The sequence below is a fragment of the Lynx canadensis genome, chromosome B4 (assembly GCF_007474595.2).
Source record: "Lynx canadensis isolate LIC74 chromosome B4, mLynCan4.pri.v2, whole genome shotgun sequence".
Lineage (NCBI taxonomy): Eukaryota > Metazoa > Chordata > Mammalia > Carnivora > Felidae > Lynx > Lynx canadensis.
The window spans coordinates 67126848-67149980 of NC_044309.1; the positions used below are offsets into that span (position 1 = coordinate 67126848).

The 23133-nt window shown below is 35.6% G+C and overlaps 1 protein-coding gene across 1 annotated transcript in view; it reads right to left on the reverse strand.

Annotated features, from left to right (window-relative positions):
* The window catches only part of SLC2A13 (solute carrier family 2 member 13), a 377212-nt gene that overhangs the window by 298644 nt on the left and 55435 nt on the right, over nt 1-23133 (reverse strand). The window contains exon 2 of the mRNA XM_030322194.1: nt 21897-22056. Within this exon, the coding sequence (XP_030178054.1) occupies nt 21897-22056 (160 nt within the window). The remainder of the gene's footprint in view (nt 1-21896; nt 22057-23133) is intronic.

Genomic DNA, 23133 nt, shown 5'->3' on the forward strand with positions numbered 1-23133 from the left:
GCACCATGATCACAATCCCTTTCTAACACTAATATATATGATTCTGCATTTTACAATAGAAAAAGGAGCTAAAACAAAATCCTGATAATCTATTTAAAAAGATACACGTTTCATTTTTAAAAATGCCCGAATTTATTTATTTTTTTTTGCTCTGTGAATGATGAGTAATGATTTCATTTTGCCATCAAGCTTCATGTTCACCTTCATTAATTAAGGAGAAGCCTATAGCAGAAAAAAGTCAGAAGCAAATAATTATTATTAAGATGACAGAAATATAGTAAATAAGCAGATCAGTGTAAATCCATCAGGGAAATAACAAAAATAGCAATATGAGTACATCAATATCAAAGATATATCCAAAATTATTCTGACCACTAGACTGATCTCCTATTATCTCTTTGATGTTGGACCTCAATCTTTTTGAATGGAGGGGTTAGATTAGATAAACTTCAAGGTCTTCAAATGGAAACTTCTATGAATCTACGACAGGTGTTATGTTTTCTGTTGATCCAAATTCCCTGGGTATATTTCATGGCAGATTCATGACGGTAGAGCTCAGAGGGCCAATTGTGATTACATAACAACCATACCCACTGATAATCAATCAGATTATCATAAATCAATTAGAAGTCATTTGACTCAATACAGTTTTCAAAGCTATTCCAACTTTTAAGCTGTGTTAAATCCAATGTGGAGTAAGCAAGCCTTGATGCCTCTAGTAGTATATCTTTGTGAAATAAGTCCATTACTTTTCAAACAAATTCATTTTAATTCCACAAACAGCAGAGAAAAAAATATAATTGTCACATGGGTGTTAAGAATACCTCTCCCTCCAAGATATTTGCAAATGACATACCTGATAAAGGATAGGTATCCAAAGTTTATAAAGAACTTATCAAACTCAAAACCCCTAACACAAACAACCCAGTTAAGAAATGGGCAGAAAACATGACGAAACATTCTTCCAAAGAAGACATACATTCAGATGGCTAACAGACACATCAAAGATGCTGAACATCACTCATCATCATGGAAATACAAATCAAAACTACAATGAGATACCACCTCATACCTGTCAGAAAGGCTAAAATTAAAAACACAGGAAACAACAGTTGTTGGCAAGGATGCAGAGAAAGGGGAACCCTCTTACACTGTTGGTGGGAATGCAATCTGGTGCAGCTACTCTGGAATAGTACAGTGGCTCCTCAAAAAGTTAAAAATAGAACTACCCTACAACGTAGCAATCACACTACTAGGTATTTACCCAAAGGATACAAAAATATTGATTCAAAGGGACACATGCACCCCAGTATCTACAGCACCATTATCAACAACAGCCAAATTACAGCAAGAGTCCAAATGTCCATCAACTGATAGATAAAAATATATACATATACAAAGGAATATTACTCAGTCATTAAAAGGAATGAAATCTTCCCATTTGAATGATATGGGTGGAGCTACAGTGTATTATGCTAAGTGAAATAATTCAGGGAAAGACAAATACCATATGATTTCAAATATGTGAAATTTAAGAAACAAAACAGATGAACACAGTGGGAAAAAGAGAGAAGCAAACCATGAAACAGACTTAACAAAGAGAACAAACTGAGGTTTGCTGGACAGGAGGTGAGTGGGGGGTAAGTTAAATGGGTGATGTGTATTAAGGAGGGCATTTGTGATGAGGACTGGGTGTTGTGTGTAAATGAATCACTGAAACTAATATTACACTTTATATTAACTAATATTTAAATAACAACTTGAAACAAAACAAAAAACATCTCTCATTCCAAACAGCAGCTAAAACTACACACGGAATGAGAAAACTTTTAAGATTTTTTAAAGTAAACAAAGTTTTTATAATGACTAATGAATCACTTGGCCTTCAGTATTAAATAAAATCTTATTAATCCATTAATCTTATTTTAATCCATGGGCTGTGATAATTATACCAACATTTCATCATTCCTTACTATGGTAACCTACAGAACACAGTGTTTTAACATCCATTTATGTCTCTGTACCTTGTTTTATAATAAATTATTTGCCTGTCCCACCTGATTGTGTATTTAACTTTGCATTCGATAAAGCACCTAATAAAATATCTTGCACACAGTAGGCACTTAGTAAATATTTTTTGAAATGTTACAAAAACAGCTATTCATCTAAACTTTCTGTATTAACTAGACAGAAAATAAGTATAGTTCACATTCGCATAGAAGTTCATGTAGCAATTCTGGATCAGTTAGCTCTGTAAACTTAGTTGCACAGTAATTCCTTCCAATGAACCTTTTTGTTATTCCAGATACAATCAGACCTTTTCTGAAGAAGACGTCTCATTTGAAGAAGACTTCTGAAGAGTCTTCAGATGAGCGCTGAGATCAGTTTACACAAATGTGTACTTGTGGCAGCTTCCCCTTAGATGTTACCTTTTATAACCAAATCTGTTATTCTAATGTATGTTTTATTGCTGTAAATGAATGACATTTTTATTTGCTTGTGTTCTCTCTTGAAGAAAAATTTATACACAATTGTATTGCCAATTACTGCCAATTACATAAAAGAAAAGCAATAAAAGGCAAACACAAATATATTGGATTAGGAAATAAATTTAAAAATCCTCAAAATGGAAGCCTTCATGTGTCATTTGTCTACACCTTTCATGAGTTTTCCTTCTTTTCTCCAAACTCCTTAATGATGCATTAAGATTACAGAGCTACAGAGAATACTTCAAAGCAGCCCTTGAAATGAATATAGAAACTGAACCATTTTCAGGCCCAAAGATGCTCACAGAATACTGTGCATTTTACTACTCACTATTTAATCCTAGGACACAGTATTTTTAAAAACTGAAAGGAAAAAGAGAAGGAAAGAAAACAGAAAATACAAAAAGAAAATTGCAAACATACATATTAGCCTATGTTTCTAAACCAAGCTATAGAAGACAGAATACTTGGGCTCTCCAGTCCTTTAAAATATAAGGGTTATGATCTGAAATATACATTTCAATGCCCTAACACTAAGGTGGGTGGCACTCATCTGCCAACTTTTGAAGGATATTAAAGCCTGGTTGGTTCCAGAGACTAGGCAAAATAAAACATTTTTTATACATGTACAACCTAACGCTTCTCTTCTAGAAGTAAAACGAAGGAGATTATTTTACTATATTTTATTTATCTTTCATGATGTAGAGGAATAGAATTTGCCCCCCAAAATGGGTCTCTCTGGCATAAGGATTATCTTGGACTGATTATTTTTAACAAATTGCAAGCACAGAGAAAGCTTTGAAAACCATACAGAAGTCACCCTTTTGTAGGAGACATTTACATTTACAATCTCTACTTGTAAGGGTGTCTCCCTCTGTGCCAATAAGAGGGGGATGACTCAGTCTCCAGAATTCTCATCAGTGGAGAAGGCAAAACTTAAATCTGCATTACAAACTTACCCCTGTTCATGCTGTTTTCCTGATAACCTGTCTAAACTGACTTCCCATCTCCACCCAACATCATCTTTTGTCTTTAGATGAAGATGGTATTTAGAGTGATGGCTTTGGCCATTTCAGGGAGTTACTCAGTTTTACCTGGGTCTCTCCCATACATACAGGAAGTACAGGTCATTAAACTTTTGTTTTTCTCTTGTTAAGTGGTCTCACATGAATTTAATTCTTAACCAGGCAGAAGAACTCAGAAGGTCTGAGGAAATTTTTTCCTCCCAAACACTGACAAAAGTATTTTGATAGTAATAAATTTCCAAAGCTTTGTAGAGACCAAATACAAAATGTGGGGGGGGGGGGGGGGAGGTAGCTGTTGTTTATGATGGAAAGAGCATAGGAACAGACCTGGGTTGCATTCAGTTCTGGACATACTAACCACAAAACCCTGGTCAAATTATTTAGTATTTTAATGCACAGGTAACAGCGTCTATTTCATAGGACATCTGGGATAATTAAGTGAAATTATACAGATGGTACCTAGAATGGTGAAGAATCTCAGCAAAAAAAAAAAAATTTTTTTTTGATCTAGATAGATAGACAAATTGATCTATATAGATAGATCAATAGATCTATAGATGGATCGATACAGAGATAGATATAGAGATAGATACATAAAGAAATTTACCTCCCTGACTCCCTCACCTCTCAATCAATTCAATGTAACTTGTCTTTCCTGGCTGTATCATCCACACAAATATCCAGTAGGTAGAACTAACCAATTTCTTTCCCGAGGAAAACTGTTGCTCTGTTGATGCGCACACTGGAGAATAGGAAAAATAAGGGATTGCTTTTGCTGTGTTACTGATAAAAATTTTATGAGATTAAAAAAGCAGGAACTCTCTAGGCTCAGTTAAGGAAGTATGTATTCAGAACTCACCATGAGTCCTCTAAATCCAAGGGAATAGGGAACCAGATAAATGATAGAGAGTGTACCAATAAGACAGTCTACTGATAAACCAGGGCAGTCAATCCCCAAACAAGTAGTTACCTATTGATATGGAAGAGCTCATCATCGTGAGTTAAATCAAGGGTTCTAAACCCTAGTTTCACAATAGAATGGAGGTGGGAGGTACTTTTAAAACATTACAGTGTCCAGGCCCTACCGACCCAGGATTTTGATTAACTGGCCTGGGCTCCAAGCCCAGAAAATTCTGCTTTAGTAAAAGCTCCCCAGGTGGTACTAATGTGCAGTCAGGACTGAGAACCACCACTCTGTTTTTAAAAACTCAAGGGGTGAAAGTAAACAATGAGCACCCAAGGTCCACACTTTAAGGCAAAAGCTATTTATCTTCTAGAGGCACACCAAGCTGACAGGAAGGGAAAGTAGGTGGACTCGAGCAAAACTGCCATGTTTTCAGAAATTCTAAAATTCTTTAGAATCTCCTGTGGCATCCTGCTCACTAACTGAGCTATCTTTTTTAACTTTCTCAATTGAAGTTAACAAATGAGATAGTTTCTGGCCCAACTAGCCACACCAGCACCTGCCTACCAGAAAACTAAGGATGGGCCCTCAAATGGTAAGCGATGCTTTCAAATGGTGTGTCTGGGCCAGCTAGCACCAAAGGAGACAAGCCCAGCTATTTCACCTCACCTATTAAGCCTTCTTCCCAGTGCCAAGAGCTGAAGCTCTGTGAACCAAAGATTCTGCATTCCCTGGTGACAGTCCTTCCCATGGTGGCCGAGCAGACTCAGGTACCTCACACAAAACCAAAGAGGTCCTGCGTTGTACTGTGCATTCACCACCATTATTGTCTTAAAGGAATCATGCTGCTCCCACCTACAAAACTGAAGGCAAGTATGCTCTAATAGATGGCTATTTAAGACACAGAGCTGTGTAGTTCATAATTGTCCCACTTCTCTCATGATAACAACATGGTTATCTGATAATCTGGTCTACTGATAACATGATGAACACATTACTTATTCTCCAGTAGTTCCACAAGGTAATGATTATGTTCCAAATACATGAAAAAAATCTACTTGGATGTAGCTTATTCATGTCACCACTTAACAGCAGCCAACAGTAATAGCTAATGCATAGCACTAGTTAGTATGTGCCAAGCACTATTCAAAGGGCTTAAGAAACCTTAATTCATTTGTCTTCACAACAACCCTATTAGGTGGGTATCATGATTATCTCCTATTTATTTATTTATTACCATTTATTTATTTTAGAGAGAGAGGTAGACAGTGTGAGCGGGGCAGGGGAGAGACAGAGAGGGAGACACAGAATCCAAAGCAGGCTCCAGGCTCTGAGCAAGCAGTCAGCACAGCACCCCACGCGGGGGCTTAAACCCACAAACCGCGAGATCATGCCCTGAGCTGAAGTCGGATGCTTAACCAACTGAACCACCCAGGCACCCCTATTATCCCCATTTTAAGGACAAAGAAACCAGGTACAAATTAGATACAGAACCAGTATGCAGTGGAACTAGGATTAAAATCTAGGCAATTTGGCTCCTATAATAAATATATTTATTGTAAGTCAAGCTATAATAAATGTTTAATGATTAATTAACAATTCTGCAGAAATCATAAAACAGAACATTAATTTACTTTAACTTCATGTTTAAAGACTTTCAAGGATAACTTTTATAAGTTTTATTGTTCACTCACATCTGTCAAATATATTAAAGCACTGCAGAATAACCTGGCAAAGGGGCTACCTGGGAACAGTCCACCCCCAGTCATAGGGAGCAGGGGAAATGCAAATTTAACAACAAAGACCTGCTGGTGTCAAACGAATATCTTATTATTCTCAACACCAGAGTGTCACTATAAAAATAATCAGCTATTAATTAAAAGAAAATATCTCATTTGTGAGGGTAAACTTGTACTGCTCGCTTTGAACACTGCACCAAACTGAATTTGAGTATCTTTTTTCTTTAACATACACATACATTTTTCATGTAGGAAAAATATAAGTAACATACATGGCAGGAGATAGTTTTAAAAGATGACTGGGAACAGAAAATTGTCTTTTTGATTTGATCCTTTTAAAATATATTACATAAGGGGCATGACAGATCTAACCCTGCTTTCCATAACACTTTGTTTTTTCAATCTCTCCTTCTCAAAAGCCTCTCCAAGCCTCTCCCCTTCCAAAATGAATTGTGCAGGAGTGAGGAACTGCACCCTGCATCCACGTTCTGTTCATTTCTCTTCTCCTGTTTTTCTTCCTTAAATTCGCAGTGTAAAAAAGGTTGCAAATGCCTTATGATAGAAGAGCTGAATGATTTATGGTTTTAATTATAAGTCAAGCTATTATAGAAAAACTATCATGGCTAAGGAAGTTGTATTACAATATGTTATATTTAAAACAAATTGTATGCAATTGTTTTTATAGGTCTTGAGTTCTACTAAGGGAAGACACTTCACTCTGAGAAGCATATAAAGGTTTTTTGGACACTGCAGTCATTCAACCAATTATTCTAATAGGCCATGAGAGCATTAAGGTACAGTTCAATAATCACTTCCTTGTCGCTCAACCTCACACTGTTAAAAGTATGTATTTTTAAACCAAATCTCCACCTTATACTCTAGTCACAGAGAATCTTGTTATTTTTCAAAACACTTAGATTAGCTCGGTGACAATCTCTGAAGTTTGTCCCTGAGATAGTAAGGATTTGTAGCAATATTCTCTAATATCCAATACTGTCTTAGAATACACCAAAAAAGGGTGACAAAACTATATATATAATTCCAATAGTTTTATTTCCATCCTCTGTCTTCTAGCTTGCATTCTGTTTATATCTATTTCCTATTGATTTACAAATCTGGTTTATGTTAGCCCTTTTCTGCATAGCATGCAGAAGAGGAATGTCATAACTATTAAGATACTAAGCCTTATTCTTTAAAACTCTACCGTTTCCAACGAGCATCCTTTTACACAGAACTATGAAATAAACTACACCTTTTTTTTTTCTCTTGAAACAGTTCATTGAAAATAAAAAGGGTCAGCAGTTAGAATCAGTACATTCTTTGAAAGTGATACCTAATGAAGATTTGCTTTATTTGCTTGGAAAGCTAAGGCTGAATTCCTATGATCTTTCTGAGTTGCTACTCTGAACTGTTTACCCAGCAAACATCACCTTTAATGTACATTAAATGCCAAACTCTACACCAATCCTTAAGCATCATGAATGCACTTAAAACCAGAGACAGTGTAGTGCTGTGTCAATCCAAAAACATCCCCCCAAGCTGGAACTTTCTGATATATATCACTGTGCCCTGTTTAGGGTAGTGAAATATTTTCCCCTTAAAAAGGCATAGTCCAACCCTTTCAACGTTTATTTATTTTTTGGGACAGAGCGAGACAGAGCATGAACAGAGGAGGGGCAGAGAGAGAGGGAGACACAGAATCGGAAACAGGCTCCAGGCTCCGAGCCGTCAGCCCAGAGCCTGACACGGGGCTCGAACTCCCGGACCGCGAGATCGTGACCTGGCTGAAGTCGGACGCTTAACCGACTGCGCCACCCAGGCGCCCCAGTCCAACCCTTTCAAAACACATTCAAGAACACTGCTCCTTCACCACTACATCTTGAGCTACCTGACTTCAATGTTCCTATGGATTTTGAGTTTTTTCACAGACTTCTCATATACTTAATAATCATGTGAGTGATATATTTACTGAAAGATCACTATTCTTGGATTTACAAAAGAAATGCTCACCATCATATATTAATCACAAGATATTTACATGATAATCACCAAAGATCAATTATAACGTATGTAATATGTTTCTACTTCAGGCAAGTTTTAGATGCAAAAAGATAATACTGAATCTAGCCACCTGCTGTAATTACAACTCACTTGATAACATATTTTTCAAATTTAGTGCAAGACTCACAACTCCATTTTAACAGATAAAAAATTAAAATAATAAAACACTGAAAATTGAGATTCCAGGCTGGTAAATTAATTCTCCTTTGCCTTCAAGGACCATGTAGAACATCAACACTGATGACTGACATATCTGATAACCTGATGGCAGCAGAGAGTAAACAAGAGACCAAGGCTGAAAGTACATAAGAAAAAAAAAATCAGCATGTCCCCGTTGGAATCTTTCAAGTAAAAAGCAGACAATATATGACCAGCAAATGAGCAAATTTTGTGTTACCTGGTGAAAGATTCTGTGTTAACAAAAAATCTTGCCAAATATGCAAACATAAGAAAATGTTAATTCTACGTAGATAGGGGAAACACCTCGAAGTAATTTGATATTGGTATATGAGATAGGTAGTTTGACCAAGGTTATTTAGAGAGTTGTGATTATATTAAAAGCGGCAAGATATGCTTACTTTGACAGAATAAGATGTGATATTAAACAAATGAATGTATTTTGCACAGATATTAAGTAGTTTTAAACTACATGGCAAAACATAGGGACTTGCACAAAATGCACAGTACTAGTGCTAGAAATAAAGCACACACAATCACATCTACACACATATTGTCTTTTTTTTTTTTCCCACTCAGTTGTTTTTTTTTTTTTTTTTTTTTCAGAGCTTTATATCCAAAGCTCTGCGTTAGGGATTTTGGAGATACAATGATTCACAGACATCCTTTGCTTCAAGGAACTTATACACTAGTAATCATCGAACAAAACAGGATTACATTTAATTGCTATGACTGAAGTTTGGGCATAGTCTAGGAATAAAGGACAAAAGTTATTTCAACAAAGATAGTTAGAAAAAGTGTCATGGCAAAAACAACATTTATATTAGTCACTGGCCAATGCAGAAAAGGGATATAATGGAGGGAGCTGACAGAAGGTGCAGGTTAACATTTTTTAGGGAAATTTTGCATAGAATAAAGAGTTCCAAGGTATACCATTCTAAGAGTTTGAGAAAAAAAAAAATATATATATATATATATATATGAGAGTGTGTGTGTGTGTGTGTGTGTGTGTGTGTGTGTGTGTGTATCCTTATAACCATCCTAATAAAAAAACAGAACATTTCCATCATCCAGGAAATTCTCTATACCCATCTGCTTTCCAGTCAATCTCCACTGCCCCAGACAACCAATGACTGAATTTCTGTCCCCATAGCTTATTTTGCAGGTTAATGAACTTCATATGGAATTATGGAGACTCTACTCTCTTGCATCTAGCTTCTTTCAATCATAATGTTTTTGAGATACATCCATGTTGTTCTATTTCACTAATTGATTATCTATCCTTACCAGTCTGTCTTGATTACTTTAGCTTTATGCTAAGTCTCGAAATCAGGCAAAACTCTCCCAACTTTGTTCTTCAAGATGTTTTTGGCAATTCTAGATCCTTTACTTTACTTTTCCATTTTATCTGCGCCCAGTTTTTGGTAGTGCTGTGATTTTTAAGCAATATGCCCATCTCCTCTAAGTTGTTGAAGTTATTGGCACAAAGTTGTTCAAAGTGTTCCCTCATTATCCTAATAACGTCCACTACAATGATGTGCTCTCTTTTACTCCTGATACTGATAAATTGTGCTTTAGCTTTTTCTTCTTAACCAGTTTAATAAGTCATAATCAGTTTATCAATTTTACTAACCTTTCCAAAGAATCAACATTGTTAATTTTTTCTATTGCTTATCTGCTTTCTATCACATTGACTTCCAGTCTTTATTATTTTCTTCTGTTCTCTCTGGGTTTAACATGCCCATATTTTTCTAGCCTTACATGAAACTTAGACCATCTGATTTTTCCTCCTCTAATATAATCACTCAGCCCTAAACACGGCTGAGGCTGAATTCCACCCATTTTGACATACTGCATTTTCTTTCCATTTAAAACTATTTTCTAATTTTTCCTTCTGATTTCTCCTTAGATTCATAAGTTATTTAGAACATGCTGGCTTTTGAAGATTTTCTGGCTATCTTACTAATATTTAATTTAATTCTGGTATGGTCAGAAGCCATATGCTGTTAAGATTCATTTTTAAAATTTATTAACATTTATTTTATGGTCCAGGATATGGTCAGTTTTAGAGAATGTCTAATGTCAATCTGAAAGAGGCAGTTAACAGTGTTGTCTGGTTTTCCTATAATCTAACTTGTTGTCTGGTTGTTTTTATCAGTTGCAAAAAGTTTCAAATTCTCCAAATATGAGCCTGGATTGATCTATTTTTTCCTTTAGTTCTGCAAAGCTTTTTTATTTTATTGTAGTGAAATATAAATAAAATAAAGCTTACCTCTTGATCATTTTTAGGTGTAAAGATCTATTAACATTAAGTCCATTCACAATATCATGCAACTACCATCGGCTAATTTGTGTTTATGCATCTTGAAAGCTCTCTAAAGAAACTATACATTTTTTATCATTATTATTTCTGATTAGTTCATTGTATTATCATTATGAAATATCCCCTTTTATCACTGGTAATACCGCTTATCTTAAAGTCTTACTTTGTGTGATTATTAACATAACCACACTAGCTTTCTTATACTTAACTGTTCACATAGATCTCTTACTATTAACCTATCTATGGCTATAATGCCATATGCCATAATGCCTAAATTGTGTCACTTTTAGACAACATAGGCTTGTGTCATGCTTTTTGTGCACAATGAAAATTTTTACCCTTTATAATTGTTGTAATAATTGGGTTTTAAGTCTACCATTCACTATTTGCCTTCCATTTGTTCCATCCATTGTTTTTACCTGTGTTCTTCCTTTTCTAGCCTTTGTTTAGCTTATCCAAGTATTTTAAATATTCCATCTTAATTCTTATAATGGCTTCTTAGCTATGTATTTTGTATAATGTATTCTGGTGGTTGTTCTGAGGATAAAAACATGCATCGTTACTATTTAAAGATAATATTATAACTCTTCAGAAACATGTAGAATTTCCATTTACTCCCCTCAACTTTTTTACTATTGTCATCATATATTCTATAGCTCTATGCATTACATTTAAATGTAAAGTCACAGGTCTTTGAAAAGTTTGAGGCAAAAACAAACAAAAAAAAACCAGATAATGTCCTTTATATTTAGCCTCCTATTATGATAGTTGGTATTCTTCCTTACTGTAGATGAGCTTTTATCTAGGATCATCTCCCTCAGTCTGAAGAACTTCTTACAATACAGTTGGTCTGGTGGTGAGATTTTCTTAATTCTACTTTATCTGAAAACATTTTTATTTTACCTATATTTTGAAGGATATTCTCCTACCAGACTGACATTTTTTCTTTCAGTACAGTTGACCCCTGAGCAACATGGGAGTGAGGGCACCCACCCTGTGCAGTCAAAAATCTAAAAATAGCTTCTGACTCCCCTAAAACCTTAACCTACTGTTAACTGGAAGCCTTACCAATAAAATTCAATTAAGTTAATTAATACGTATTTTGTATATGATATGTATTATGTACTGTATTCTTACAATAGAAAAGCTGGAGAGAAGAAAAATCATAAGAGAGAATACATCTATAATACTATACCATATTTATCAAAAAAAAATCTGTTCAAACCCACATTGTTCAAAAGTCACCTGTATTTTAATGACGACATGCCATTGTCTCCGGACCTTCTAATGTTCCTCTTGTAAAGTTGGCCATCATTTCTATTGCTGTTCCTGTAATGTGTCTTTTTTTTTTTTTTCTGGGATCCTAATTTTCTCTGGACCTTCTGTTGTCAGCCGTGTGATTATGATATGCTTGTGTTTGCTCATCTTTATATTTATCATACTTGGGATTCACTATGGTCTGGAATCAGTAATTAGTGTTTCAACCAAATTTTGGAAGTTGGCCGCTTTTTTTTTTTTGCTTTCTCTTTCTTTTTAAATTTTTTTTAATGTTTATTTATTTTTGAGACAGAGAGAGACAGAGCATGTATGGGGGAGGGTCAGAGAGAGAGAGGGAGACACAGAATCTGAAGCAGGCTCCAGCCTCCAAGCTGTCAGCACAGAGCCCGATGTGGGGCTCAAACTCATGGACCGTGAGATCACGCCCTGAGCTGAAGTCGGACACTTAACCAACTGAGCCACCCAGGCGCCCCTCTTTTTTTTTTTTTAACACATTTTTCCCTCATTCTCTTTTTGTTGGACCTCAACAAATGTAGACAAAAGTCTAATGTATATTAGACTACTTAGAATTAATTAGAGGTATATAAGAATATTCAACATTGTACCCTAGGTCACTGAGGCTTTTTTCTTTTTCAACTTTTTTATTTTCTCATTTTCGTATTAGATGATATCAATGGATCTGCCTTCAAGCCTCCAGACCCTATCTTCTGTCATCTTCAATTTGTTAAGCCCATCCAATGGATTTTTTAAGTTTTAATTTAATTTATAATTGCAGACATTGTACTTATAGTATTAGAATTTATACTTGGTTCTCTTTTTATAGTTTACATTTCTTTGCAGAGATTCACCATCTGGTCACTCAACATGACTATCTTGTTTGCTAAGTCCTTCACCACATTAATAATAGCTGCTTTAAAGTCTTTTTCTGTTAATTCCAACATTTGCATCATCTTGAGGTGTGTCTATATTGGCCAATTTTCTTTTAATTATGTATCATAAGTTCTGTTTATTCACATGTCTAATAATTTTTTGTGTTGTGAGTATCATGAATGATAAACTATAAAGACTCTTAGATTTTGTTCTCTTCTCCCAAATAATGCTGACTTTTTCCTATCAGCCTCCTTGAGTTTGGGGAGCTTTGGTTTTATACTTGGGTTAGTGTGAATCTGTTTCAGTTTTGGCTTGGTCTTGGGGCAAATCCTTAGTCATGCAACAAAGTCTTTATTTCTAAGGCATGATCCTTCTGCAGTTCTATTAGAAAACCTAAGCTGCAGCCTCAAGTTTCAAAATCCAAATATGTCACTCCTCCCATGGGCAAGAAATAAAATCTCTCCCAGTTTTTATCATATTGTAATTATTGTTTTCCACAGGCTCCAAGGAATCTCTCCTGTGTATTCATAGTTCTGAGGTCAGTAAATATTTGCAGTAAATTAATATTCAGATTTGGGGGATTTCCTCCAATATGAGTCATTCTTTTCCTGGATTTTCACCTTCAAATTCCATCCCACTCTGCCCACCCCAAACTCTAGCCATTGACACTGTAAGCCAATAAAGCTGTAGTTTTCTACTTAAGTTACAGCTGTCCAGTATAGATTAAGGGCTGTCCTCAAGTAAAAAGTCATAAATGTAGACTTTGAGAATCAAAACCCCTTCAGTTCCAACCCACCTTTGGAGATGGTGTTTTCCAATGCCTTAAACAGTTTTAACATTCTTTCTGTGGTTTATAACGGTCACCTTCAGGGAAGATTAGTCTTATACAAACCACTCTCATTAGCAAACTATATTCACTTTTTACCTGGAAAATTCAGATACCTGAATATGAGGGATATTTTTATTGCCATATTTAGATATAAGATAGAAAATTAACCTAAGACTTTCTGGAGATAACAGCAAACAATAGCTTACGAGTTTGTAAATATGTTGGCCATCATTAACTCATTTGATCCTAATAACACTGTACAACTGCTAAAACATTAGCTACATGAGGATATTAGAACTCAGGTAAATTAATGTGTTGTGAAAGCAAGTCTTAAATCTTTTCCTCCCACAACACTATGATACCTTTATAATAAATAGTCTTGTATCCTAATTTTGTCAATGACAAAATTACTAATATCCTCAGCATTAAGATATTAACTTGTAATCAAGCTGTTAGCCAAATCCATCTTCCTTAAAATGGCCACTGCACCGAATTTTTTTAAATGTTTATTTATTTTTGAGAGACAGAGCATGAGCGGGGGAGGGGCAGAGAAAGAGGGAGACACAGAATCCAAAGCAGGCTCCAGGCTCTGAGCTGCCAGCACAGAGCCCGGCCTGGGGCCAGTACTCATGAACCACAAGATCATGACCTGAGCCAAAGTCGGGCACTTAACCGACTGAGCCACCCAGGCACCCCTGCACAATTAGATTTTTTTTTTAATTTTTTTGTTAACGTTTATTTATTTTTGAGACAGAGAGAGACAGAGCATGAATGGGGGAGGGTCAGAGAGAGAGGGAGACACAGAATCCAAAGCAGGCTCCAGGCTCTGAGCGGTCAGCACAGAGCCCGATGCGGGGCTTGAACTCACGGACTGCGAGATCATGACCTGAGCTGAAGTCGGACGCTTAAACAACTGAGCCACCCAGGCGCCCCAACACAATTAGATTTTTAAGACACCTTTATATCCTGTATTTTGTATGGAGCCAAACACGAATGATCTATTAGTACTAAATTATAACACTTTCCCCAGCACCAATTTGTTTAGAAATGTCACCCTTTTTGAAATATTCTGAAAAGCATATTATTGACATGATTTAAGTTGTAAAATATTATGGAGAGGCTAATTTTTCATCACAAAGTGGTATTATTTTGGAAATTATTTTCAGTACTTTGAATAAGCAAAATAAATTCAATGTACTGCTAAAGAGAATGCAAGGGATTTAAAGTTCTACTCATACCTACTGAAGACAGCCTTTCTATGTCACCCTCAAATTTCCCAACAGTAATCACAGCCCTCCAACCAGCTGCTTTAAAACTTCTCACTATTGGATACAGGAGTACTGATGCATAGGGGCACTTGTACCCTAATGTTTATAGCAGCACTCTCAACAATAGCCAAATTATGGAAAGAGCCTAAAGGTCCATCAACTGATGAATGGATAAAGAAATTGTGGTTTATATACACAATGGAGTACTACGTGGCAATGAGAAAGAATGAAATATGGCCCTTTGTAGCAACGTGGATGGAACTAGAGAGTGTTATGCTAAGTGAAGCCATACAGAGAAAGACAGATACCATGTGTTCACTCTTATGTGGATCCTGAGAAACTTAACAGAAGACCATGGGGGAGGGAAAGGAAAAACAAAAGTTAGAGAGGGAGAGAGCCAAAGCATAAGAGACTGTTAAAAACTGAGAACAAACTGAGGGTTGATGGGGGGTGGGAGAGAGGGGAGCGTGGGTGATGGATATTGAGGAGGGCTCCTTTTGGGATAAGCACTGGGTATTGTATGGAAACCAATTTGACAATAAATTTCATATATTAAAAAAAATAATAAAATAATTAATTAAAAAGAAAACACTTAAAGGGGAAAAAAATAAAAATTAAATAAATAAATAAAACTTCTCACTATTGCCCACACATGACTGGTCCTTTCATACCAGGGGGTTTTTGAAAATTACATGCCACCTAGAATTTCTTTCTCCCTCACTGAGCCTGGAACTTATTCAAAAAGACTCAGTTCAAATATCTTTCCATCATAAAGCTAAGTTATTCACACACCCTAAGAGCTTCCATAACACTATCCACCATTTAATTAACATACTGATGAAAAAGTCTCTCCATTAGTCTGTGAGGTGGCTGAGAACAGGTATGTTTCTTATTGGTCTATCTCTAGTCCCAACCACAACAGTGGTTTACAGGAAGTGCCCCCCAAATTTTTTTTAACGACTGAATGATTTCCATACTAATTGAAGTCTGCAAGTGTTACACCTCACTATCTCACACCTACATTCTGGCGGGAGCCTCATAAATATTTTCTTTGCATCCATCCAACAGCCAAGTGTTCCAATCAATTCTGGGCATTGCTCTCATGTTAATCTTTGACTCACATTATAGCATGCTCTGCTCAAAAAATAATAGCTTCCCTTTGCCTATAGATGGAAGTTCAAAACCTCTGAAGCCTAGAATTCACAAACCTCTAGAATCTGGCTCCCCTCTTTCATGTTCCTCATCACCTCGGTTTTGAGCCTTCTGATCCTACCGTCAGCTAGCCTATACTCCGTCCCAGTTTCCACCTCTGTCCACAAATTCTTCAAAGAACTCAGAACAATGTCACACTGTCCATGAATTAGCTTGAAGATATTCCAGAGAAATCTCTCATACAGATGTTGCTAACACTAATATTTTGTGCTTCTCATTCAACACGTACATTTCCTCAAATTCTATTTCTTTAGCACACAGACAAAAAGCATCACATAAATGATGAATTTATCTAGCACATACATGTGAAAATATCTAGCACACTCAAACACTTCACAAACAACTGTCCATGGATTAGTGAGTTAACTGTAATTTTAAAAAATTAAATCTGAGAATGAAGAAAAATCAACACAAAAGAGTATGACTTAGCCTCTCTATAGATAAACCAGTCTTATTACTCTAAGTCACATGGTAATTTATGTAATTATAAATAGAGGAATACTCATTTGGAAACCAGCTCTGGCCAAGAGAGAGGAACAAAAAGTGTTCTGGGGCCAGGGAGGCATATTATTTTGAGAGATGGAAAGTTACATGGGCTCAGAAACTAATTTTCATTCTCTGATTTTTATCCTTAAGTAAGAAACACTTATGATTAATAATTTAGTTTTTAAGCTATCTATGAAGTAAATGTATTCCTCAACATACATTAATGAATTGGTATTTTGGTTTAAAAATCAATACCATTTCACTTTAGGTAAGAGTCCCTTCCCTAGAGCCAAATCAATTCAGCTCTGTTCGATAAACATTAATTGAGCATTTTCTATGTTCCAGGCCCTTTCCTAGATCTAAAAATGAGTACAAAGTCAATGACACTCAGGAGCTCCAAAGTGAATTAGAGAAGACAGACAAAAAAGTAACTAGTTCAATATAACAGAAGTATAAAACAGTGAAGCTATGTATAAAGTCTAATGAAAGGACAAAGGGACAAAACCAGTTTCACATGATACACAAAGCAGAAATTTAAAGGAGGAACAACAGGTGGACGAGTAAAGCAGAACAGGTTAGGAAAGCATTAGAGGTGAAGTGAGCAGAAGGAAGAAAAAAACGCAAGATGCAATTGGTGTATAGGATATACAGTCATGGTTGTACAGAGGAGGAGGGAGGGAGGCAGGCAACGCTAAGTTCTACCATCTAGAAAAGCAGGCAGAGACTGGACAACGGAAGACACCACAAACCACTGTTTTGCTTTTGTTTTTGTTTTTTTCCTATGGGAAATGGAGAGGACTTGAAATATTTAAGCAGTGGCACGTCCAAGTAAGTGTTTTACACAATCATGGTGACACTTGTTAAATTTACTCTGTTATATATTTACCAAAGGCCTGCCGCATGCCAGGCTTTAACTCAGCAATTAAAAAGAGAAAGTCTTCATTTGCTTGAAGTGTAATGAGTAAATCTATGTTCAAATAAGCAAGATTAAAAAAATATCAGCATAGAAAATGGCAAACAGTGATAAAACCTGGTATCATTAATGCTAACTACTGAAACACCTCTGCCATCTTTAGAAGCACTATAATACATTAGGTAAAAATAAATTTTTTCCAAACGTCATGAGTCATCAGGGAAATGCAAATCAAAACTACAATGAGATGCCATCTCACCCCCACCTACGATGATTATAATCAAAAGATAATTATTTATTACTGTGTAGAAAAACTGGCATCCTCATACAACGCTAAGTAGAAATGTAAAATAGCACAGTACCCTGTAGAATAGTCTGCCCGTTTCTCAAAAGGCTAAACATAGTTACCATATGACCTAGCAATTCCACTCCTAGGTATATACCCAAGAGACATGGAAACATGTCCACCCTGAAAACTGTAATGTTCACAGCATTTTTATAATAGCCAAAAAACGGAAATGTCCATCAACTGACAAATGGATAAACAGACAGTGGTTTTATCCATACTATTTGCCAATAAAAAGAAATAAAATACTTACACATTTAACAACATGAATGAACCTTGAAAATATTTTAAGTGAAAGAAGCCAGTCAACAAAGGACCACATATTGTTACATGAAATATCCAAAATTAGCCAATCCATACAGACAAAAAGTAAATTGATTGCCTAGAACTTGGAGGAGCTGGAAGGTTGAAGGGTGGCAGCTAAGGGGTACAGAGTTTCTTTCTGGGACAATGAAAATATTCTAAATTTGATTACAGTAACGGCAGCACAGTTCTGTGAATACACTAAAAGCCAATGAATTATATTTTAAATGGGTAAACTGAATGGTATGTATCTCATTAAAGTTGATTTTACAAAATTCTAATTTTTAATGATCTCTTCAAAATCCTTATTCCTCTTTCCTCATGAAGCCAGATGACATTTTTTTTCCCAGAAAAGAAGGTCTGATAACACTAGAGTGCTTTAAAAATACTAGCATTCAATTTTCTACTGGCAATGCTCTTTTCTAGAAAAACTCATCTTCTAGTCGTTCAGCAGAAAATAATTTATTTCTATGACATCCAAACAATAAAAGAACAGTAGGTTTGACCCATCTGGCAGAAAACATGGGTTATTCTTTCAAGAACATCAAAAGCTAAGAAGTTTTTCTATCTGATTAATCAGTTTCATCTTCTATATGTTTTAATCTGATCACTAGTGTAGAAAATTTCAGTAACCACATTTTAGATTATAAACTGTTGGAAGGAGAAGGAGGGAGAAAGAGGTTACATTTCAAGTAGGAAAAACTGGCTTTAAAGTCTACTCTGTTAACAGCCATCTGGCCCCAACCAAATATTTAAAATGTTTAGTAGCTTGAAGTAGTTTCAGAGGCAATAAAAGTCAAAAAGGAATAAAAAAGAAACAATGTTAAAATATCAAAACTCTTGTAAAATAGGGGACATCTTACTTCGTAATATACAAAAATATGAGTATGAAAAAAATGCTGTACTTAACATTTACACCCACATTTTAATTAGGGTTTTTGAAATATACTGCCACAAAAAGGATGAATTATTTATTGTTATAATTTTATTTTTCTTAATGTTTATTTATTTAGAGTCAGAGCACGAGCAGGGGAGAGGCACAGAGAGAGAGGGAGAGAGAGAGAAACCCAAGCAGGCTCCACACTGTCAGTGAACCACGTCATGAACTATGACATCCTGACCTGAGCTGAAATCAAGAGTTGCACATTCAACCGACTGAGCCACCCAGGTTACCCAATTGCTATAATTTTAAATAAGTTAGTATTGCTGACAATTCTAAAGTTGATGTTGAGGTAGTTTTATATATATATATATATATATATATATATATATATATATATATTTTTTTTTTTTTTTTTTTTTTTTTTACCCCTCAGTTCTCTAGTATTGTGGGGAAAATGCACTACAAGTATATAGCCCCAACTTCAGCTGGGATCCCATGGATATGTGGAAAATCGTTTTTGTCTCTAGTCTTTTATATTTTCTACAGAAGCTATAAGCATTTAACAGTTATCTTCCCTAGGCATCTTCCCTATCACCTCCAAGCCTCACATGTGCTGATAAAGAAAATAGAAGCCATAGGATGGCTTTTCCTTCAACCTCACAACTTACCTATAAGAGCACCATCCTTTTATTCATTCATCAGAATAAATAACTATGTGATTCAGTGTTTATTGATCATTTCCCGTATGTGAAGCAGTGGGCTGAAAACTTCACCTATAATAATTTAGATCCCACAATAATCAAACAAGACAAGTATTTTTGGTCCCATTTTTTACAATACAAGAGTAAAATTCAGGGAGCTAAGTAACTTGTCCAAGGTTTGAAGCTAATGAGAGGCAGAAAGCAGATCTGAATCCAAGTTTGTCTATAACTATATCACTCTGCCTCTGAAAGTGTTCTAATGCCTGACCCAAGCAAGTCTCCCACTGCTACAGAGGGACACCACATTCATAAATAATTTTCAATACTGTATGATCTTTCTCTTTTTTCTAACCAGTACAAAGATACCTACATTACTATACTTAAGTGAAAAAAATATGGCTTATGCACTTTATATGTTTTCATTTAAAAACAGATTTTTATCAGTTAAGGTCTCTTTGCAAACTTAAAACCCAAAAAATAGAATTTTAATAAAAGCATATATATATTAGTTACATAATAAGTTTTTTAACTTAATGCAAATGATTTAGATCTGTTTAAAGACATGGGTTGAAAACTGACTTGCACTGAGTTTCCAAGAAAAACTCAAAATATCACTTTACACTAGTAACAGTTATCTGTCTTTCTGCTCATCTACAGAGTGGAAAAGAATGATGAAATTTCCGTTTCTTCAATTTTCCAGTAATTTCTCAGTTTGGCAGAGATTCATTCTTTCAAAGGTAGAAAGTGGTTTAGCAACATCTGCAGAAAGAGCTAATGCTTTTAAGAACTGTGTCCTCTCTTTAATGTCCTGACAAATGTAGGCCCTAATTGGCATCAATGAGTTTTCTCACATAACTTTTAATAAAACTTCATCAGGCTCAGTCTTTAATGGCTCATCAAGGCACATGATTTACTGTGCTTTTCACATAGAAGCTTGATTGCCTACATCCGCACCACATCAAACCCTTTTTTCTTCAGCTGTTAAGAATTCACTTCAACACTGTAAGCACCATGCATTTATATAAGGACTAGAGTCTGTCTTGTTCAACATTCTATCCCCAGCACTCATACAGAGTAGATGGTCAATAAACATTTGTTGTAATACATGGTGGCAAGAAAATAACTTAGAGAATATTGTGTAACCTGCCACAGGATTTTTTTTTTTTTAATTTTTTTTTTTTTCCCCAACATTTATTCATTTTTGGGACAGAGAGAGACAGAGCATGAACGGGGGAGGGGCAGGGAGAGAGGGAGACACAGAATCAGAAACAGGCTCCAGGCTCTGAGCCATCAGCCCAGAGCCTGACGCGGGGCTCAAACTCACGGACCGCGAGATCGTGACCTGGCTGAAGTCGGACGCTTAACCGACTGCGCCACCCAGGCGCCCCTACAGGTTTTTAATAAAATTTCCCTGAAGCAGTTACATCAATCTGTTGTTTTGAATACTATGAAGTATGATATCAAAATCCAGAGCCTATAATATCTTTAAGCTTTAACAGAAGATTAGTTTGTTTCTATGACAGTCAGTTTGAAAATATTTTAGAACAGTTTTAAAAACATTTTTCTCATCTCTTTTGATTCAAAATAAGCCAAATAGTGATTAAAGAACAATTTGTGTATTTTAAATTTATGTATATAATAACATATTTTTATATAGCTAAATCTGTATCTTTAAAGAGTGGGTTTTCTTTCACTCAGGTCAGAATGTAGATTCTTCAATCCAAAAAGGATGTTAGTTATATCTGCAGTTCATAAACACCTTGTCAATCACTGATACAATTCAAGAACTCCATACATATTTATTGCTGCATTCATTTTTAAACAAATATTGCAAAAGATTACACACAGTGTGAGAAATGTCACCTAAATGCTAAAAAGTCTGTAAATATCAATTCATAATGGTAGGTTCCTTGTCTATCATTAAAATAAATATCAGCTTCTTGTCCACTTTCAATTTTGCTGAATGCCACCCACTTATAAATTAGTTATAATGATCCAAAATACCCAGTTATATTTTCCTATCATTTCTCAACTTTTCTCCCATTCCATAAAAAGATGATTTGAAAATTAACTGTAAGGACAATTTACAGACCTCCATCCATCCTTTTGGAGATAACTGAAGGCTCCATCCACAACACTTGCAAAGAACTGGCCTCCAGTGATGAAGAGAGTGTTAATGGTGACTAATCGACCTCTTAAATTGGGCGGTGAGACTTCAGCGATGTACACTGGCACCGTCATGGAGGCAATGCCTGTAAAGAAACAATGGAAAGTCAACAGAGGACATTTACTCAAGATTTCTGTTGTAAATACTGATGCTAGACAAAGACACACATACACAGCCTTGGTTTTCTACTTTAAACCAAGATTCACCAGATACTTAAAGATTCTGTTTGTAACTAGTGACTACCACAGATAAGTAAAGACATATGTGGAGATACCGATCTCTGAATATCATTTTTCATATTATCATGTAAATGCCTACAAACAAAAACTACCTCTAGAGCTATCTGATAACTTTACAACGCATATAAAGCACACTTTATAAGTTTTGTGGATGAAAAATAAGAAAATGCTCTCTAGATAGAATATAGTTATCAAAATTTTTTTTTTTTTTTTAATTTTTTTTTCAACGTTTTTATTTTTTTTATTTTTGGGACAGAGAGAGACAGAGCATGAACAGGGGAGGGGCAGAGAGAGAGGGAGACACAGAATCGGAAACAGGCTCCAGGCTCCAAGCCATCAGCCCAGAGCCTGACGCGGGGCTCGAACCCACGGACCGCGAGATCGTGACCTGGCTGAAGTCCGACGCTCAACGGACTGCGCCACCCAGGCGCCCCAAAATATTTTTAGTCTATACAGAAATCTAATCAGACAATGGTGAGAATAAAAATTACCCCAGAATCATATTAACTATTCAAAGTCATCAGTTCCAGTAGACACACACCAAAACTGTTAATTGGTTTACTAATAAGAAATCCATACATTAAATCACCCTATTCAATTGGCTCAGTAGAGAATTCTGAAGTAGATTATAATGGACAATACTATGGAAATTTACAGTCCTCAAGAACATATATCTTAACCATAAAATAGATGGCTTTATGGCTAAGGTGTATTTAGCTGTATGTGCTTAAAATCTGTTTCTATCTAAAATTAATGCAGCATAATCTATGGTAGTAGTTCTAGAACTTCACTGATCACTAAATCACTTATGTGGCCATCTCTCTCTCTATCTCTCTCTCTTTTTTAATGAAGATGAAGATGCTCTCACCTCACCCATCCTAGACCTACTAAATAAAAAACTACAGAGATGGGAGATGGGTCTT